This window comes from Danio rerio, chromosome 5, assembly GCF_049306965.1.
Source record: "Danio rerio strain Tuebingen ecotype United States chromosome 5, GRCz12tu, whole genome shotgun sequence".
Classification (NCBI taxonomy): Eukaryota; Metazoa; Chordata; class Actinopteri; order Cypriniformes; family Danionidae; genus Danio; species Danio rerio.
In genome coordinates, this window is record NC_133180.1 from 42,855,203 (window position 1) to 42,876,946 (window position 21,744).

At 35.1% G+C, this 21,744-nt stretch overlaps 4 protein-coding genes across 4 annotated transcripts in view; 2 read left to right on the plus strand and 2 right to left on the minus strand.

The window, feature by feature from the left end:
* The window catches only part of pigl (phosphatidylinositol glycan anchor biosynthesis, class L), a 52,648-nt gene extending 50,776 nt beyond the window's left edge, over window positions 1–1,872 (plus strand). Inside the window, 1 exon segment of the mRNA NM_001256655.1 lies at window positions 1,104–1,872. Coding sequence (NP_001243584.1) covers window positions 1,104–1,232 — 129 coding nt within the window. The 3' untranslated portion in view covers window positions 1,233–1,872.
* Window positions 1,741–4,951, minus strand: cenpv (centromere protein V). Its single transcript, XM_021476575.3, has 5 exons — window positions 4,759–4,951; window positions 4,493–4,591; window positions 2,915–2,984; window positions 2,710–2,824; window positions 1,741–2,625 (listed from the first exon to the last, which is right to left on the minus strand). Exons 1-5 carry the CDS (start codon window positions 4,782–4,784, stop codon window positions 2,486–2,488), a joined length of 450 nt encoding a protein of 149 aa, XP_021332250.2. The 5' UTR covers window positions 4,785–4,951; the 3' UTR covers window positions 1,741–2,485.
* A 3,446-nt stretch (window positions 4,952–8,397) lies between these two features.
* On the plus strand, window positions 8,398–13,354 carry si:ch211-202a12.4. The gene is made up of 2 exons (XM_073951261.1): window positions 8,398–8,463; window positions 11,127–13,354. The coding sequence occupies exon 2, from the start codon at window positions 11,127–11,129 to the stop codon at window positions 13,188–13,190; it is 2,064 nt and encodes a 687-aa protein (XP_073807362.1). The 5' UTR covers window positions 8,398–8,463; the 3' UTR covers window positions 13,191–13,354.
* A 1,100-nt stretch (window positions 13,355–14,454) lies between these two features.
* Window positions 14,455–16,634, minus strand: cxcl11.7 (chemokine (C-X-C motif) ligand 11, duplicate 7). Its single transcript, XM_005165412.6, has 4 exons — window positions 16,522–16,634; window positions 16,305–16,431; window positions 16,121–16,210; window positions 14,455–16,007 (listed from the first exon to the last, which is right to left on the minus strand). Exons 1-4 carry the CDS (start codon window positions 16,577–16,579, stop codon window positions 15,917–15,919), a joined length of 366 nt encoding a protein of 121 aa, XP_005165469.2. The 5' UTR covers window positions 16,580–16,634; the 3' UTR covers window positions 14,455–15,916.
* Window positions 16,635–21,744: the final 5,110 nt, after the last annotated feature.

Genomic DNA, 21,744 nt, shown 5'->3' on the forward strand with positions numbered 1-21,744 from the left:
AAGCTAATGTTTATGCACGTTTTTCTCAGCCTTTATGAAGTTTTGAATTATAAGTTGCAGCATGTGATTTGGTGGCTAGTCCACCTTTTTGCCGCCTTTGCATATCGATTGAGTCTGCATTGTTTAATTTTGTTAAATCTATTGCTTGATATCCCTTTCAAGCACCAAAAGTCACCTTAAAGTGTAAATACACCAGTATTATGGGATGAGTAATAGTGTTGTCCACAGAATGTTTTTCAGAAATTTTCCAAACGTCCATTTCTGAAAGCATTTTTATCAGCAGATCACGCGTATATCTACTCATGGACATATCCTGCGATAGACAGTGTTTTTAAAGTCAAATCCAGTATCTTTGTATCAGTGTTATCGATTGCTGAAGAGCTTGAAGCAATAATTATTGTAGCCAATCACAGTCATATCTGTTGAGCACATGAACACAATGGCCAATGAGTGGTGTTTAACAACCTGGTCCACAGTGTTCAAATCCTTAGACCTGAATACAAAATTCAAAGGATAGTTCACCCAAAAATGAAATCTGTCAATTCCTCGTCCTTCACTTATCCACAATCTGTTTTTGAGCTTCTTTCTAAGTTATTTGGAAAAATGCCGTTTGCTGGGATTCATGAGCTTCCATAGTATGTTTTTTCCTATTGTGACAATAAATAGATATCATCAACATTAGAACTAAGGAACATAAAGGTTTAAAACCACAAGAGGGAGAATAAATGATTAGGAAGTTTTCAACTTTGAGTAAACCATCCCTTTATGTTCTCAAGAATCAGCCTGGTGGCTTGTTCCTATAACTAGGTTTCTGTTAATGTCTGGTGCAAAAGTTCTAATAGTAAACTGTACCAAAGACCACTTTTTCTTAGTGTACTCGGGTTTGAACCATATCTGAGGCAGAGTAGACTAAAAAAATGGTCAATTGTATGGTTCATAGGTATGCATGCAAGTTCAGCAAATGCAGTGTTTGTGTTTACTTCTCTTGCTGGAAAAAAAGCAAGGCAAGTAGAACTGGAGGGATTACATGAAGCCCTTTCAAAATATGTAAGGCATTGCTCATTTGCAGTCTGTTCATTTTTCTCTTTTTTCTTCTTCCTCAGAAAGCCATGCTCTGTCATCGCTCTCAGCTGCTGTGGTTTCGCCGGCTCTACATACTCTTCTCACGCTACATGTTTGTAAACACATTCCAGGCCATCACAACGGAAACCAAGAATGTGAAGATTTATTAGCTTTGACTATCTTAAACACTGTTCCTGTACATCCAGGAGTATGCACTGACATTTACTTTACAAATCTGATTCTATCTATATACACTGTTATTCTGTTACTGTGTAATGGCAGCATGAAAAATAATGTTCGGCCTACTGATGTTATTTAAAATTGTTGGCACATAGAACCTCACACATTTTATCAAATATTCTGAAAGACAGTTTTCTAGTGGCTTAGTCTTTCTGAGCACTTTAACTGAAGTTAAATTCAAAATACAAACTGTGCCTTTAAGGAATGCAGGGCGATAAGAACTGAATTTTATTTTGTATATTTTGTTGTTTACATTTGTTTTGTTGTTTACATATTACTGTTGTTGTTAAACTTAATGTAGAGTTAAAGCACTGTTCCAAACCTTAAGTACTGTGCCAAATCTCCTTTTTAGAATGGTCTTTCTGAATGAGTCTGTAAATCTATAAGTTTGTTCTCTATTGTTTTTTTTGACTGAGACATGAGTCCATCAAACTGTTAGATGATTGCAGTTATTTCTTAAAGGTTAGTTTTATTGGTTGTCCTTATACATACATAACACTCTGTATTGAAAGATAATACATAAAAGGGGCTGATATCTTTCCTCATCTTAATAAAGTTCTCCCACATGAATCTTTGAGTGTGCTTCAATTCAGTTTTACTATTTACATGCGATGCTCTCTGTTAAAACATGTCTAAATGAAATAGCGAGTTACAGGTAAGTACACATCAATAAGACCATCCTGTTATCATCATAAAATCATGCCATTCCTATATTTATAGGAAGCTGATGTGTTTAATCAATACAGTATGTTATTTAATCAGATCGGAATGTGCCGATTCATCAAGGAGTCATTTAGTCCATTTAGTAGTTTTTTCAGAAAATAAATGTCATGCAAATATCTAGAAAAGTGATTTATGGCAACTTTTAGGAGTGCACTAACATATACATTAGGAGCTTAAACCAATACCCGAACCCAAACTGTGATTCGTGGTTAATAGTGCATCAATAAACATCTCTTAAGCAGGACAATACATGTTATGTCCTCTAGTTGAAAGTCTAACACACAGGTGGCAAACTCAGTTACTAGAGGGCCGCAGCTCTGCAGAGTTTAGCTTTAACCCTTGTTTAAAACCTACAGGTCAGTGTGTTGATGCAGGGTTGGAACTAAACAGTGCAGAGCTGCGGCCCTCCAGGAACTGGATTTGTGGTCTAACACATCAAATGACCACTGGATACAGAGAGTTATGTGTTCTGTGTTGTTGGTTTTGACATGTTTTTTATAGTCTTATGCTCCTGCATACTTTCCTCCCAGTTCTGTCCACAGAAATCCTCAACAGTCACACTGTTAACCGTTCCAGGATCCAAACAATGAGGTGCCACACCTGTAAACACAGGCAGAATATATGTAAAAACTACTATAAATAACAGAGCAAACCAGCTGGTGCTCTACTCTTTGCATAACTTACCAAACCCATCTGGGTTGGAGCGTGGAGTGTAGAAACTCTGGACGCCGCACGTTTTGCAGAATGTGTGTTTGGCCATGTGTGTGTTAAATGTGTATGTAATTATGTTGTCTGATCCCTATGAAACATCAAAATTGTATATTTAACATTTTATGCCATATTCTAGTCTACTATAACCTGTGTATATACTTCAAATCATATACAGTACCTGCAGCAAGGTGAACTGGGATTTTGGCACAATGAAGTGAAGATTCTGTTTCTTTGTGCAAATGCTGCAACTGTGACACACAACAGCAGTTATTATACATACATCATGCATCATCTTTTGCTTTTAAATTAATACAGGAAATGGGACTGCCTTGATGTAGTTGAGATTAGCTCTGTCTTCACTGGTGTCCCCCTATATGGGTTTTAGGCCTTCTACTTTTTCACATTTATTTTTCAAATTTTAGGCCACATTTTCTGATCTTTCAACTTTTATTATCATGAGTATGTCAACAATACACAGGTTTATGTACATTCGAGTATATAATTCAATTACTCATGAATCTTTGAAATACAATTAAAACATTTTTACTACATCAAAAATATAGCAAAATTGCACCCTAATTGTGTAATTGTAATTTAATTAGAGTTGTATTACTCCAGTATTAGAACCCTTGCATTGGCTCTTGCATTGATCAGGTTGATTTTAAAATATTGATGCTTATTTTTACTTGTTAGTTCCTTAAACAGACCTGAGATCAAAGGAAGAGGCTTTTTCTTTCTATCACTTACAGAAGCTGCTTTTCATAATAATAATTTATAGTTCAACAAAATTTAATATGCATAGAAATGTTTAGATTTTATTTGTCTGGACCTCTGTCAAGTTAAATACATGTATCTCTTCTAATCGCTTAGATGACATGAAATAATATATACAGAAAAATATAAAAATACTCTTAAATTTTTTGAACCATGTTAAACTGTATTTCACTGTATATTGTAATATTTACTGTTTGATCAATGTAATTAATACTTTAGTGTACTTTAGTTTTTACTACAGAGTGTGTATGTATATATATATATATATATATATATATATATATATATATATATATATATATATATATATACTGTAGTAAAGGGTTCCACAATATATAGTTTTAGCATTGAGATCACAATGTGTGAATGCGCAAATTCACATCGCAGGATCTGTAATGTGGAGTCAGGATTACAGTTGACCAGTTTCAATCGTGGAGTCATTTCAGTTTAACCATAAAAATAAGAAAGTTTGTAGCTTTAACAAAAGCTAATTTTATTTAATAAGCTATATACTAAAGACTATCCAACTTTATTGTTTGTTTGATTTTTTTATTTCTGTATCTAAATGCTGTTAGACTCCTTCGTTTACTGTTGGTTTACTGCATTTATCTATGCTGGCAATTTGTATATTGGTTTTCCCATTCAATATTGACATATTTATATTAAAATAGAGCTATTCCAGTTATGTGGTGAAATATCTCAATATAAATCATAAAAGAAAAATATTGCAACATATGTTTTTTTCCAATATTGTGCAGCCCTAATATATATTGAAAACTTACTACAGTGCAGTTTGATTACAATATGTAGTAGGCTAAGCCTACTATAAATTAGCTTGCTATAGTATTATTTATTGCCCTGACAAATTTAGTTATTTATTCTTTTACTTCACTGTTGCCAGTAATCAGAAATTATTCCATGTGATCTCTCATTTTGCCAAGCTTTTTGTACTGTAACAGTTAATGGCTGGAGATAGCCTTACTTGCAATTGAACACGTGTAAATCTGCGGCGCTCCACACCTCAAAACGCACCGCGCCGCAGTGACAACCCCCGGTGTGTTTCACAAGACCATCGGGCGACCTGAAAACAACACATCATTTAAAGCACACCTGTGCCTCATCAATTTAACGCATGAGTGTAATTCAAAATACAGTAACGTTATATCAGGCAACTCAATGTTTCTTTTTCTTTCAGTGGGTAGTAATAACGTTATATCTCATGTTCCCGATCAGTTTCGTTCCGCCTACCTTTCATCTTTAATTACGCGCGCCATTTAGTACCTATAACGTAATATATGCTAAAATGTAATGTTGAAACCAGTTGTTTATCTTCTTCAGGCAAACCGGTTTAAAGTGTCAAGTCATGCTGTCCTGTTGTACATTTTTACACTGTTGACGACCTACTTGAAGAACAGCACAAACACTGTTGACCGGCTGAGTCACATGCTTCAGTTCAGTCCGTTCAGTTCATGCCTTCGCCATCATCTGGATCCACCCATTCAGCTGTGCTCAGACAAGCCCAGACAAGACTAGAATCAGGAGAGCAAAACAAAAAAGCTTGAATTTTTTGAAATTGACTTAATTATAGCACATAAAATGATGTGGGCAATAGAACTATACAGCTATTGGGACAGTGTGTTGTAAAATAAACAGAATGTGTTTCTTCTTGAATTCAAATAACCAGTTTAGATTTATCACATTTAAAAAAATTATATATAAATTCTAACAACTTTTTCCACCAGTACTGACAGAGATTAAAACAAAATGCTAAAAGTTTTTTTAAAGGGGCAAGTTGTCTGGGTTTAAAAAGATTATAAATCTTATTTTGCTAATTATGATGTCTAAATAGTTGTTGATTAGAACTAATGCTGATTAATTTATAGAAAGATGTTTTAACTTTTTAACCTAAGCCTACATACACACACACACACACACACCTTAGAAGTCCAAAGGTTTTGAAAAAAACAATCCTTTGAGTTCAGTCTGGTGATGTGGCAGCTGGCGTCACGTGTTTCAGTCAGTTAGAGATAACAGGAAATTTCTAGAGAATTTCTAAGAGTTCGTTTCCTGAAAAGGATTGTTCACCCAAAAATGTAAATTTTCTCATTTCCTTTCTTCTGGGTAAGATAAAGGAATGTATATTGACGATTGTTGGAAGAAAGCAGCTATTGACAATGGCTGTATGTTTCCAACATTCTTCAGTATAACTTTCTTTGTCTCTTTGTGAGAGACATAGTCCCATCAGCATGTCTCAAGGCCTCCTCCTGGTAGGACATGGCTGGAACACCTCCCTAGGTAGTCATCCAGAAGGCATTTGAAACCGATACCCGAGCCAACTCAGACTTCTCTTGATTTGCCATTTAGTTTTTAATTTTCATGTTGGTTAGTTTTCAAAACAAAAAACAACCAAGGATCAATGGCTAGTATTGTTAGCTTTTGACATTATATAGACACACATTATGATATTAAAGTGACGTTGAATTGTGGTTTGGTAATTACATAACCTAAAACCAACCAAAGATAAACGTCTACAGACGTTGCATGGATGTCATATCATGACTCTAAAATGATGTTGGATTTTAGTCACAGCTAAAACCAACCAAAAACCAATGCCAGATGACATTGGTATTAGATGTCAAGTGACATCTGTATTAGACAGCAAATTGACATTAAATTTTATTCACCTGACGTCGCAACCAAAATAGAACTAAAGATCAACGTCATATGACGTTGTGTGTCTGTTGGGTAGTTTTGTAGTATACACTTCCCCTACCACTCATGGAAAATTAATAGAGACCTGATTCAACAATGATGCTAATCCACTGTGATTGGATAACTGTCTACATAAACAAGGCCCAGGTCTCACAATACATTCTCTTTTTCCTGAACAGGCCTGCCTTATAACTGTTTTTTAAATATTTATTTTAATAGCTGACCAGCTGCTTACAACAATCAGCAGTAGTCTAAAACACAGGCTAGGGGAAATCACAACTTGGAACAGGTTTGTCTGCTTTGTAATTATGCATGCTTGTTTTGTACCATGGCAACACATTCACATAACAGAAATGATTTGTCCACCACATACGATAGGTGCAGAAAACAGAATTTATATGGAAAGATTACATCAGCACAATACTATTTATTATCCAAGGTACAAATACCCTAATAAAGTAAAACTTTATAAAAAAAAATAATACAATTAAATAAAAAGACTAGCTTTGTAGCATTGGTAAATGTTTGTGGTGCTGTCTGTCAGCTCACCCACAGAAAATGACCTACATTTAAACTAATACTGACAGCAGCAAATCTGAGGTCAGTGTGTCTCAAAGCAATGCCATCTGTGCCACACATTGCATTCTATTTATAAGTGTGCTGCTTGACTATAAAGCCTAGACTAAAACACAAACTTAATAGAACTGCTTCAATAACGCAATGAAGCTGATTTTGTTTATTTTTTAAATAGTTTTTTGAGCTAACACACTATCATTGTGGCATTTATGTGCAGTATTTATGGGTTAAATATATTCTAACCATGTGTAACTGATAGGAGAGACATGGGCATTCTAAACGAGATACATTGCTCTCTGAAGGGCACTTCGTAGTGATAAAATTATGGCCGCCATATTGAAGTGTCATTCAAACTGAAGTGATCAAAAGCCCCCCTAGGAATAAATGAGTTTGAAAAATAAAACCGATGAACATTTTGGGAAATTATCCTTTGAGCAGGGAAGCTGCTTGGTGTCAATTATCATTTAATTATACTTTGGTGGGAAATTATCTTTTGAGCAGGAAAGCTGTGTGGTTTTCCACACTACACTCAATTCGAAAGGACTCATCCCTATGCGCTAATCTCTTTAGAGGAACCCTCTGAAGGGATTAGGGCATAGGAATGAGCCCTTCAGATTGGAATCCATCATGTATTTTTTTTTGTTGGTGGTTGAGAAAGTGCATTTCTGCCACCTATAGGACTGGAGTATGAAACTTGGTTGGGGGCTTAAAAAACTGTAACCACTTTTAAACCTAATTTTCCAGTCCGGAGACATTCAACAATCCAGATGACACCTTAATGATCTCTTTAATGTGGTAATTCTAATGTGTGATTAACACTTTACTCAGATTTCTTTCAGTTATTTTTCAGAATAATTCTATTTATTCTCTCTTGAATTATGTAATTTGTTATTAAGCATTTTTATGACAGTAACTTGTTTAATTTTTTACACAAACTTTTTTGCGCTGTATGACCAATGTATAATCTTGCAATTATCACATTTTTATTGTTTGCTCTGTTTTCCACGCAAATGTATCCTTATAAATGTTTTTTTTTTTGTTCTCCCATTCTTCTGCCTGCTCACTTTACTCAGCTGTACCCTGAAGTTAATATCAGGGTTCATTATTACCATACACAATCAGTTTCTTTTAAGCAACCAAAACATCCACTGGAACCCACGCAACTAACTATAATTCATATTTTATAATGCTGTATAATCTCTGGTCCTGTAATACGATGTATCTTTCCAGACTGTTCTATTTTTGTTTATACAGTATGTCAGTTCTTCTCTTTGCCTGGTCTTGTCTGAATCACCAATAGCAAAGCGAACAAACACTAAACCAGCCAATCACTGCCTGCAGGTTGTCCTACAAGTCCAGCCCATTCCAGCACATTGTGGAAACTTCCTTTATGGGTAATTTATGATTAAATTATACGTTTCAAATATTGATACATAACTTGTATTTATTTTTAAAAAATCAAATAATTCCATAGTTTTAACATTTATTTTAATTTTTCAAACGAAAAAAAGGTTTTGACTACTAAAAGACCCGCTCACGTGACATGAGAACGTCACGCTGTTGGGTTTGTATAAAAACAGTTTCACTCGCTTCATCGGCTGATTTTTCTGCGAAGAAGAGAAGAACTTATTCACTTTCAGAAGCAGTTTCAGCGATATTTATAAGGTAAGAAAGCTATTCCAGTTCGATTTAGAACCTTCATAAAGACCTTTAGGTATACTATTATTGATATTTCGTCATTCCTGTTTATTGTATTGATTTTGGCGCTCATATCCTCGACATCCTAACTAAATGTAAAGAAGTAATTTTACAGTCCTTAATGCTTTGACTAGAGTAATACTCATACGATGTTATTTTCCCAAATTGATACGTTTGCTTTTTAATTGTTAAATTGTTCAATGTCGCAGTTTGTCAGATTAAATTATGCTGAGTCATGGCGCTGTATGAACAAAGAACCCGGATATTACTGTACAGCGGCCATGTTTGTTGTTGCGCATTACCGTTTTTAAATGATGACATTGTGCAATTTTTTAATTATGTAACTTATTGTTTTATGTAATTTAGGAGGTAATGTTAACATAAATAACTATTTCGATATAGTGTATGAATGAAATTACAAGTTCATAACTCAACTTTTATTATATTTCTAAAAAACAAACATTTTTAATATGTAGGACCAGACGGAATCTGCGGGCGTTTTTTGCTATTTTTGCGTAGAATTTTGCTAAAAATCTGCGGATTTCTGCGGAATTATTTTGGGAGTATCATAACTAAAACCTTAATATATGAATTTAAAAATAATATCTTTTAAACTTTCATTTAATGTTTAAAATGCAAATCCAATTAGATTCACTTTATTTGGTAAACAAAGCAAGTCTAATATAATGTATCTACTAAAAGACAAAGAATCACTGTACAAACTGCATCGTATATAAATCAGATGAACATTTTCATACAAGTCAATAATATTACTGTTATTAAAAAGTAAATAAATATAGATTTACCCACATTTACTCTAGTAAATAAATAGAATTAATCATGGACTTAAATTTGCGGAATTTTGAGTGCACAGATATAGATAGATAGATAGATAGATAGATAGATAGATAGATAGATAGATATAACCCCCGTTTCAATTTTAACTATTTTCTGTAAAGCTGATTCTGGGTTAATGTAGAGTAGCTTTTACAAGGCATGCATGTCCACGTAATGATTTCTATTACCTAGGAGACACCCTTAAGTTATTGTCTCAGGTAAGAGGAAATCACCCCTACAGGGTTGTGCTCTATAGAAAAACTTAAGCTTGAAGCATCTGGATTGATATTGGCATAAAATAAAGATTTTAATAATTTGCTAATATGCTAATAATAATTTGTCACAATGTGACAATGTCCTTGTTCAAACTGTTAGGGTAACTAACATTTACTCTATTCTTCCAGTTAAACAGGCACTTTCATGTAATTTGATAAATTAACATGTTGTAAATCCAGCATCCCTCCACTAACATGGTGGCACCCATGATCATTATTAATCTGTGAAATGGAAATGGATGCGTTTGTATCATAATATTCATTTATCAGAATATGATATTTTCTAATATATTTAGGATGTTAACCAATGTTTGCATAAAATGACAAAATAAGTGAGAAAATTATATACATAAATCTTCAGGGCTGCAATGTCACATGATAAACTTGATGCATCGTCATGGAAGTCTCAAAGTGAGAAGTTTTAAATTATCGTCAGATTAATAAAACATTTAGTGGGGGTCAGAGAAAGATTTAGAACTTGTGTTTGTGAAAGGATGAGCTAAAATCATTCTGTATTGTAATAGATGTGCTAACACATTAGCCCTGCCCTGAATTAAGCCTATGCTCTCAGATTGACAGATACTATATGTGGTAGGAGGGTTGCACGGTTTACCGGTACTATGGTAGCATCACGATACTGTGGCTTCAAAATACTGGCAGTGCCACTGTAGTTTGTAAACGGTAGTATCTTCATTACCGGTCTATCTATATTATGTAGTGTTGCTTGTGAAAGTGATTAATGCTCACACATATGTGCATCAATAGACCATTTTATTTGAATAGTCTGTGGAGCCCCTTAAGGTTGCATGTTTTTTAACATTTCAAACGCACACCTGAAGCGGTTCATTCTGTTTCTGGCAATGTGATTTAATAGCTACAGCAACCGCAGCAATCTCTTAAAAACAACTTAATGTCTTAAAAAAATATTTTTAATTACTTTGGATTGTTCCCTGATAAGGCTGAAAAAATAAAAAAATAAATGGAAAAACCCAAAATAGTAATATTTGAACAACTTTTGACCACTTATATTTTTCATCACTTTCATAATTTTTTTTTTAAAAATGCTCTTTTCGTAACAAATTCCATTTTGTTTATTTGTATCTTTATTCTAATGTATTTTTTGTTGATCAGTTATCTACAAAATAAACAAAGTATAAATAAATTTTAGGTGAAATAGTGTGCAAATAATACTTATTTCTTTAATTGAAATTAAATTCATTTAATCATCATTCATTTAATGAAACTCAAGTAGACCTATTATAACATATAAAATATAGTATTTATGACAATTTTCCTTATAATTTGAGTTATGAATTACAGTATGGCATTACTATATGGTATCGTGATACTTCAGCTGGTATAGTATTATAACGTGAATTAATGGTATCGCGACAACTCTAACATGTGGTGTTCCAAAAAGATTTCTTTTTGAAGATTTAAGGTAAAATCTTAGATCAGTCGTATAAATCTGTACAAATTTTAGTCATTGCTAATCTTCTTTTGATAATTTGTTTACAGATGCAGATCTTTGTCAAGACCCTTACTGGTAAGACCATCACCCTTGAGGTCGAGCCAAGTGACACCATTGAGAATGTCAAGGCTAAAATCCAGGACAAAGAAGGCATTCCCCCTGACCAGCAGAGGTTGATCTTTGCTGGAAAACAGCTAGAAGATGGCCGCACCCTGTCTGACTACAACATCCAGAAAGAGTCCACCTTGCATCTGGTGCTGCGTCTCAGGGGAGGCATGCAGATCTTCGTAAAGACCTTGACAGGAAAGACCATCACCCTCGAGGTCGAGCCAAGTGACACCATTGAGAATGTCAAGGCTAAAATCCAGGACAAAGAAGGCATTCCCCCTGACCAGCAGAGGTTGATCTTTGCTGGAAAACAGCTAGAAGATGGCCGCACCCTGTCCGACTACAACATCCAGAAAGAGTCCACATTGCATCTGGTGTTGCGTCTCAGGGGAGGCATGCAGATCTTCGTAAAGACCTTGACAGGAAAGACCATTACCCTCGAGGTAGAGCCAAGCGACACCATTGAGAACGTCAAGGCCAAAATCCAGGACAAAGAAGGCATTCCCCCTGACCAGCAGAGGTTGATCTTTGCCGGCAAGCAGCTAGAAGATGGCCGCACCCTGTCCGACTACAACATCCAGAAAGAGTCCACATTGCATCTGGTGCTGCGTCTCAGGGGAGGCATGCAGATCTTCGTCAAGACCCTTACTGGTAAGACCATCACCCTCGAGGTCGAGCCAAGTGACACCATTGAGAATGTCAAGGCTAAAATCCAGGACAAAGAAGGCATTCCCCCTGACCAGCAGAGGTTGATCTTTGCCGGCAAACAGCTAGAAGATGGCCGCACCCTGTCCGACTACAACATCCAGAAAGAGTCCACATTGCATCTGGTGCTGCGTCTCAGGGGAGGCATGCAGATCTTCGTAAAGACCTTGACAGGAAAGACCATCACCCTCGAGGTCGAGCCAAGTGACACCATTGAGAATGTCAAGGCTAAAATCCAGGACAAAGAAGGCATTCCCCCTGACCAGCAGAGGTTGATCTTTGCCGGCAAACAGCTAGAAGATGGCCGCACCCTGTCCGACTACAACATCCAGAAAGAGTCCACCTTGCATCTGGTGTTGCGTCTCAGGGGAGGCATGCAGATCTTCGTAAAGACCTTGACAGGAAAGACCATCACCCTCGAGGTAGAGCCAAGCGACACCATTGAGAACGTCAAGGCCAAAATCCAGGACAAAGAAGGCATTCCCCCTGACCAGCAGAGGTTGATCTTTGCCGGCAAACAGCTAGAAGATGGCCGCACCCTGTCCGACTACAACATCCAGAAAGAGTCCACCTTGCATCTGGTGTTGCGTCTCAGGGGAGGCATGCAGATCTTCGTCAAGACCTTGACAGGAAAGACCATCACCCTCGAGGTCGAGCCAAGTGACACCATTGAGAATGTCAAGGCCAAAATCCAGGACAAAGAAGGCATTCCCCCTGACCAGCAGAGGTTGATCTTTGCCGGCAAACAGCTAGAAGATGGCCGCACCCTGTCCGACTACAACATCCAAAAAGAGTCCACCTTGCATCTGGTGTTGCGTCTCAGGGGAGGCATGCAGATCTTCGTCAAGACCTTGACAGGAAAGACCATCACCCTCGAGGTCGAGCCAAGTGACACCATTGAGAATGTCAAGGCCAAAATCCAGGACAAAGAAGGCATTCCCCCTGACCAGCAGAGGTTGATCTTTGCCGGCAAACAGCTAGAAGATGGCCGCACCCTGTCCGACTACAACATCCAAAAAGAGTCCACCTTGCATCTGGTGTTGCGTCTCAGGGGAGGCATGCAGATCTTCGTCAAGACCTTGACAGGAAAGACCATCACCCTCGAGGTCGAGCCAAGTGACACCATTGAGAATGTCAAGGCCAAAATCCAGGACAAAGAAGGCATTCCCCCTGACCAGCAGAGGTTGATCTTTGCTGGCAAACAGCTGGAAGATGGCCGCACCCTGTCTGACTACAACATCCAGAAAGAGTCCACATTGCATCTGGTGTTGCGTCTCAGAGGTGGTACAAAAATTTGAACTGGCAGTCTCAGAAATGGACAGTTAATTATTTCAGTATTTTTCACACATGCGCTCGCCTCTTTTCTTTATCCCCATGCTTTGTTACTGTGTGAAATCACATTTTATTAACATATTTTTCCACCTTGTTTATCTTAATGACAAAATAAAGGCATTGAAATGTATTTTGTTTAATTGTATTCTTTGTGTGATTGCGAAACTAGCAACATTGTTAATTAACATTTACGTTAATTTAAAATTCATGGTTGTATTCATAAATGAAGAGTAAAGTTTCTAGGATTTTAAGCAAAAGTAGTACTTTCTTATGTTTTGTAACCTTATGAAACAAAAATACTTTTTGAGCCATGTGTTAGTGTTGATCCAGATTTCATAATTATTTATCAAATACCTGCATGACTGCTGATTTGATGTTGATCTAGAGAAAACGGCTAAAACCCTGAGGTGGGACTGTTGAAGAGTAAGAGGCTCGCTGTCTTTCCAATTAACGAACCGTGTGTTCCAAGTATTCTACTTGATATGCTTGAAGAAATTCCTAACTGTATAGCTCAATAGCTTGTAAGCATATTTTTCTTATCCTTGTTGGTCAGCAAATTAAACTAGAATGTTAGCCCTACTGTTACCCATGAGGAACCATGGTTATGATGTTAGATTTCTAGGTATCATTTAAAGATTTAAGATATATCTAAAACCTAAAAATAAATGTCTTTTAATTTCTTAACACTAGTTATTTGTCATTATTTAAGTACCCAAAATTTTGATGTTGGATATTTTAACCAGACCACCAAATAAGTCATGGTCATTTGTAGTCCACAAGTTCCAATAATTTATTTAAAGTAAAGTAGGCAAGTAATAATAAAAAAAAAAATAGACATTAAGTTGTGTATCGCCATATTAGCATTTTTCTATATTTTCTAAATCTGATTAGGTTTCTGAGGTTTTAATTCTAGTTTTAATAATACAACAATTGTATAATAAACAAATATCCCAATACTGTACAAATATTTTTACAACTTTATTCATTATACCACACAGTATGTTGCATTTATTAACAAGAGTTGTAAATATTGTAATGTATAGAGTGGAATACACTTCACTGTAGTATTTACTATAAAAATTATTTTAATACAAATTATCTTTTCATGTGGACACCCACCAAAATGGCAACAATACACATCACATTTGAAGTCCATGTGATGGTGGGCTTTAGTCCTCTTTTAAAACGTCTGGATAACGCTTTTTTTTTTTTCATTATTATTATTGAAGATTGTTGTTTTAGACATAGATTTATTCCCCACAGTGACCAATTTTAAGTTTTGCTAGAGAAAAAAATAAAAGTCTAAACTTTATTTTCTAGTATTCTGTAAATTGTAGTGACTCATCAAAGGAGTAAAAATCTAATGTTTTTTAATGTGCACAAGAAAACTCAGGACATAAACTGAAAATACAACACAAGCTCATACATATAACAAACTTAACCTAAACAGATCATAAAAGTGAGAAAAGGTTACTCCTCATTTAGTAACTAATATTTTGTTTTTTGTTTTATTTGTTTTCAAATATTAGGGTCAATTCCTTACAGTAATCGAGTTTTAATAATACAACGATAATAATGAAGAACTAGTGCTGTAGAACTAGAAATCAGACCACTACTTTTTTATTCAGTTATTGATGTCCATCTGAAACCTTTTACTTAAAACTTAATAAAGGTGTTTTATTGTAGCAGTTTTTTCATGTCAGAAACATGGCTGTTTTTGACAGTATGGGCAGTGATTCCTGAATTAACACTGATTGCTTTGTTGTCCATTTCGGCCTATGTATTTTATGACTGTGACTCTCATGTTCAAACTTAGTAAGAGATTTGCATCAGGGAAAATTAACAACAGTTTGCTTACAAGAGAAGCTTGTTAGAGTCATGAAATGTTTTCCTAAACCAGCATCACATAGTGAACTAGCCACCATTCTGCAATAACAATGGCTCAAAATCCCTCTGGCCACTGTGTAGAACTTTTTTCTGTCATTTCCGAGACAAATGAATTCTGTATTGGCCACAAAAGTAGGCCCTACACCATCCAAATCAGTTATTTTGATCTAAAATCAGGTGTTTCAGTTTTATTATCCAACCCCTTTATATTAAAGCACTTTGGAAACCTGTAACCACTGACTTACATTGTTTTTCTTTTTTTCAAGTAAATGTAAAAGTAAATTTTCTTTTTGGGGTGATTTCTTTTTTGTGAGATTTGGATTTGTATACTGGTTTGTTGATAAGAACATTAGCTATTATCAAACTATTCATTTAAAATGTATTTGCAAAGTGCTGCTTACAATATTTACCATAATGAAACCTGAAATAATAAATAAATAATGAAAGTTTGGAGTTTTAATTTTTAGTTTTAGTGATACCTGCACAGAACTGTGTTGTAAAATCTTCATAAACTATTTTATTACTCAGAATACAAGAACCACTGTAAAGAGAGAGAGAGATTTGTCATTTATATATAAAAGTTTTATTTGACACTAGTTGTGTGCGACAAAAATACATTTAAACAGTAAATTATAAAACTACATATGACACATTGTTCAGTTTCCTGTAAAAAAGCATTTTCAAAATTCAGTGGTCTGATAAAAATAAAATTAAATAATAATAATAATAATAATCAGCTTAAAGGCTTTTTCCTATAAATTGAGCTTGTTTTGGCAGTGTATAAATACAGCAGACATGCCAGGAATCATTTAAAGGCAGTCGGTGCTGATGTTGATGAAGTCATGGAGCTCTTCACTGTGCCAGTTGTTGTATTGTGTGGCACAGACTGCTGCATCCTGCAAACACAAGAAACAATTCATTAATTATTTTAGTTATTTGCCTGTTTTGTTTGAGTGTGGTGAATATATCTGTGAAGCAGACATAAATATACTTAAGCAGAAATTCTCACCTTTTCCCAATAGCCTTTAAGACGACATTTTTGGTGAATTTTGAGTCTGGATTCAAGCATTTCTGTCCTGCACCGTTTTTCAGAGTCACACTGTGAAAGATCAAAAGAGATGCCGATATTACATGAAGCTGATAAACTTAACTAAATGAAATCACTTTATACTAAAGTTCTGCTATAAACTTACACAATCTCATGTTTGTTGCAAGATGGACTCGGAGGGAAGATTTCCACCTTCTCAAGATTCTTCAGTAAGACCATGTTTAGACCTTTGTCTACACAGAAGCATCTGGCTCTTGAAGATCTGTCCTGACCTGGAAAAGAAATGTCATAATTAACTTCAAAACCTCAGCATGAGCAAAGATACATGAGCTGAATGATCTTGATGTGTTTTTGAAACTCACCATTGACCTCTCCAGCGATCAGGCAGGACAGAAGAAGAAAAGCTGCAAGAGTCTTCATGGTCTTCTTGTTCTTGTTCTGGATGAACTGAGCTTGTCTGGGTCAGTCAGATTATAACTGAAGAACATAAGTAGCTCACTTAAATACTGGAGCATCGGGGGCTTCCCTTCAGTTTTACTTCCCATTTGTGCTCCAACTTCCTTTGCTTTTTCTCTTTTTATTATGATTTCTCAGAAACACCAACCTGAACCTTCTTGAAGAGAGGCTATATTTTTTAGTGAACCCTGAGCTGAACTTTCCCTGAATTCTCTATAATCTTCGTGTGTATTTTGCTTTGGAGGAAACTATCATAAGCCAAAGTATAGTGAAAAACCTGCATCAATCTGATAATAATAATATCTAGTAATTAAGATACCCAGTTGATCGGATATATCAAGAATTGCAAACGAGTTTGTTATATGCACAATATATACATATACATACACATTATACACGCTAATTTGCGGGTAGTTCTAGCTAAAAATTCCGGACACGGGTGAATTTAGATGTTTTAAACCGTAAATGCTTAGAGAATTATTTTGGGTAGAATAAAATAATTGTATTGAAGTGTTGTGTTAAAGTGGATTTTCATTTTTCAGTGCAGGAAAAAAAAATTGTAAAATGGGCTTTAAAAATATTAACTATAACTGATAGCACACTGTAAATATGGGTCAAAAGCGTTTTTAATTAGATTAAAAAATTTGGGTTGAAATTATTCAGCATTTAAGGCATTAAAAACACATTTAGGAAGGTTTCTTTCCATCAATCTGAAAAAACTTTGGAGCAACTCATAATGTAATAATAACTACATGTACTACACTGTTAAAAATTGTCCCGTTAAAAAACAGTAAAATACTGGCAGCTGCAGTTGCCAGCAATGTACTGTTATTTTACAGTATGTTGCTGTAAAAATACATGGACTACATTGATTTACACAATACTCAAGTGAACTCATTTTGCTCACTGAAAGCAACTGCCTCAACTTGGTCAACTGCTGAATGAGTTTATGAAGTATTGTGCTATATATGCTTAGAAGCATACTTATAATGATAACTTATTTTAGTTAATTAGAAAAGTTTGGTTTAACTCTAATGTCTTATTTTTCACAACAGCACACATACATGTAAATCTGGAGTCACCAGAGAGATTCTGACTGCATCAGCAACTAAACAGCCGCTATCTTTAAATAGAGAAACATGCAGAATAACATCAACAGTTCATTGTTCATCTTTAACTCATACACTGGCTCTACTCTCCTCCACAACGGTGACAGACAGAACAAATTAGCTTCAGGTTTTACAGTAAAATACTGTTTTTTCCTTGATTTAACGGTAATCTACTGGCAGCTGTGGTTGCCAGCAATATACTGTTTTTTTACAGTCTACTTCCGTTGTGTAAATTAACAGTATATTACTGTTAAAATACATTTTTACACTGTGTTTTTACCTCTCACACCTTTAACCCTTTAAACCCCAGAGCATATACTTCAGTTTTAATTGAAGTGTCCACACTACTGAGTGTTCAAGAAACATGGAGCAAAGCTGAAGTAAATTCATTAATTAACTGACTAATTAAATGATAATTGAGGATTAACAATGAACAAATGAAGAAATACTGAAGGGAAAAAACAAGAACAGAACATACAAAACTTTAGTCACAGCTTTATAATGAAATAACCTGAAGAACAACAAATGATTTAATCATTTAAATGATCAGCGGATGATTAAACAACTCTACAAACATCATCACCAGCTACACTTATTACTTAATACATGTATTTTTGTATAACATCTACTAAAGTTCTTCTTGAGAAAAAGTCAAAGTTTTACGTCACCATCATGGAGAACAGAGTTTGCTTTAGTTGGGCTCTCAGCCCTGTCATTTTTAACATTTATATATCGTGGCTGCTGCAATTGTTAAGAACTTTGTTTGAAAAGCTCCTTTGTTGTGGCAAGACAGCCAAAAACCTAAATAAGATCTGGTGATGTTCATATTGCTATTAAATGGCAGAGTCTGTTCTCATTTCGTATAATAAAATTTACTGCTCCTATTTAATGTTAAATCTGTTGTCTTACATTATATGTATATATATATGGCAATGATTTCTGGAAGTTTTTAAGAATATCTTGGACAATAACACTGCTCTATGGTGTAAATTGCACTCAAAGAGACATCAATAATCAGCATATGAACCTCAATAATGGTGACAACAAATTTAACAAAATTAACTGTTTAACTCACAAACAGGCAACTGAAAGTCTAAACATAAACAACAGCAGAATCAAACACAAATAAAGAAAACCGTTAGACCATTATACAACATTTATTTATACCGCAATGCATGCTGGGATAGTTGTACAGTGCCACTCCCAGCATGCATTGCAGCATGAAACATTTGAGATGTTACCATTGTTGAGATACAAGGTCAGATTCATGAGGTCTGAGTGTGTATTTGTCATAACTAAACTGTTTTTGTATGTTATTTCTTAACTGTTAAATAATTACAGAGGTATCTTTTCTGTTTCCACTTCTTATTAATTCAATTAATACCTGCAACTAGCATAAATCTATTGAATGAAGCTCTTCTTCCAGATTTATACCAAATCATTTATCAGAACTAATTTCAGATAAATAGATTTCTCTATTTATTGACTTCCCAACTTTATTGCTATAGTACAAACATTTTGTAAACTCTGTATTCAAACAGTTGGAAAGTCTTCTTAAATGAGTTCAAGGGTGAAGAGCCCAACTAAATCAGCCCCTCACTCCACTACGGTGACACAAAAAACACCTTAATTTCTCTTGGATCTCAATGTGAATAGTATGGAAGTCAAATCAGTCAGTAATAAGTGTCTGCTGTTGTTTGTGGAGTTGTTTAATGATCCTCTGCTGAGACTGAAGCTGTTTTATTTTATTTGATTTTATTTCATGCTGTAACTCAAGTCACTAATTGTATTTCTTGTTTATTTTCTTCAGTAATTGTAATTATTAACAGCAGGTGTTCATCAGTGTCTGAATTCACTCATTAGGGTTCATTAAAACAGTCAGGTGAACTATATTAGTTAACTAGTGTATGAAATAGTGAACAAGGACACAAAGCGTGATTTCAAACACAGACTTCAAAACATCGAATCTGAACTCTGTTAGCTCACAGTTTTCTGCAGTTGGTTACTTTCTCGAAAACAAAAATGTTACCCAGAAAGCACTGTTTTTAACAGAATATTACTGTTTTAGTGAAAAAACATTATTTTACCGTAGAATCTGACCGTTTTTTAACAGCAATTTTTTACAGTGTAATAACCTAGCAATTATTACATGATTATTGTAATAAAAAATAGATCTTATGTTATAGCAACAATTATTACATTATGAGAAACAAATTACATTATAAATTCAGCAAACATATTGTCGCATCTGTGATATCTTTTAAAAACAAAAAAATATTTAAATGTTTGTTTAAACTACCTACATTGAACATTTCAGGGTAGCAATGATTAGCTACATGCTAATAATATTTAGTTATGTGCTAGAGCTTCATATCCATATGAAGTAACATTGAGCCAAAGGCTGAAAATATACTAAAAACAACTGTTATGTTCATCATGTTGATTAGCATATTGCTAGCATGTCATCATTCCAACTACATGCTAATTGCGTTAGCATCATACTAGCTTCATGGTAATTGTTTTGACATAATATTAACAACATGTGAGGGTGGCTCGGTGGCTCAGTGATTATCACTGACGCCTCACAGCAAGAAGGTCGCTCGTTCGACTGCCTGGGCTGGACATTTCTGTGTGAAGTTTGCATGTTCTCCCCCCATGTTTGCGTGAGTTTCCTCCTGGTGCTCTGGTTTCCTCCCACAGTCCAAAGACATGCAATACTATTAGGTAAGCTAAATAGGATACTGTGTATGAGTGTGTTTGTGAATGAGTGTGTATGGATGTTTCTCAGTACTGGTTGCGGCTGGAAGGGCATCTGCCGCATAAAACATTTGCTGGAATAGTTGGCGGTTCATTCCACTGTGGTGACCTGTGATAAATCATAGACTAAGATGAAGGAAAATTAATGAATGAATTAACAACATGCATCATCTAGTAAGCATCATGCAAGCAACATGGTGAACAAAGGTGAATTGAATAAGCTTAATTGGCCATAGTGTATGGGTGTTTTCCAGTGTTGGAAAGGGCATCTTCCGCGTAAAAATATATGCTGGATAATTTGGCAGTTCATTCTGCTGTGGCGACCACAGATTAAAAAAGGGACTAACTGAAAAGAAAATGAATGAATATTACCCTATGATCTATGATGACATTATAAGTTGGCAAAGTGTTTTTATAATGTAAGACATTTCTCATACAGCAACCTTAATTGTTTCTAATTAATAAATTATGAACTCTCCATTACAATTATAATTTAGTCCTTATTAGATTATTTTTAGTTTTTACAGCACATGCAGTTATAACATTATGAGTTGCTTCAAGCCTTTTGTGAAAAGCCAAAAACTGCAAAATCTTGCCAAAATTGACCGGTGCGTGTCTACAGCGTCTCACTGATTTCTGTGACATTTATTGGTCATATTTTTTATAATTTTTAAACATCACACACATTTTGTGCACACAATAAAGAAAGAGCGAACATGTACAATAGGCACAATAGTGCAATTTGCCACCTTTAATAAAGCAATGGATATCATCCTCTAAAAAGAACTGAAACCAAATTTTATTACCCAGATCAGAGGGATCTTCAAAAGTGGCAGAGATCAGCCGGATTTGCTGGTTTTATTGTAAATGTTGGATTTATTTAGCACAGCCATTAAGAAACCACAAACTAGGATGTGGGGCCACGCGAGTGCTTTTCTGTGGAAGAAGGTCAAATCATTTTCACTTCCTCTTTATTTTCATAAGTCACTATAAACAGTTTAATATTGAAATGCTTACATGAATTTTGGTCACAAATGTGTGAGTAATGTGTCCAGTATGAATTATAGTTTCATTTTAAGCACTTCTGGGTCACGTTGATGAGTTTGTTTATTTTGAAAAGTGAACCAAACATTTAGGAATCATGGTTCTTACTTTACAATAAATTTTCATTAATGCTAGCTGATGTGTCTAATAACATGAACTAGTAATGAATATCATGTGCACCTCAACTCTCCTGTTTCCACCAAAACTGTTTACCGGGAG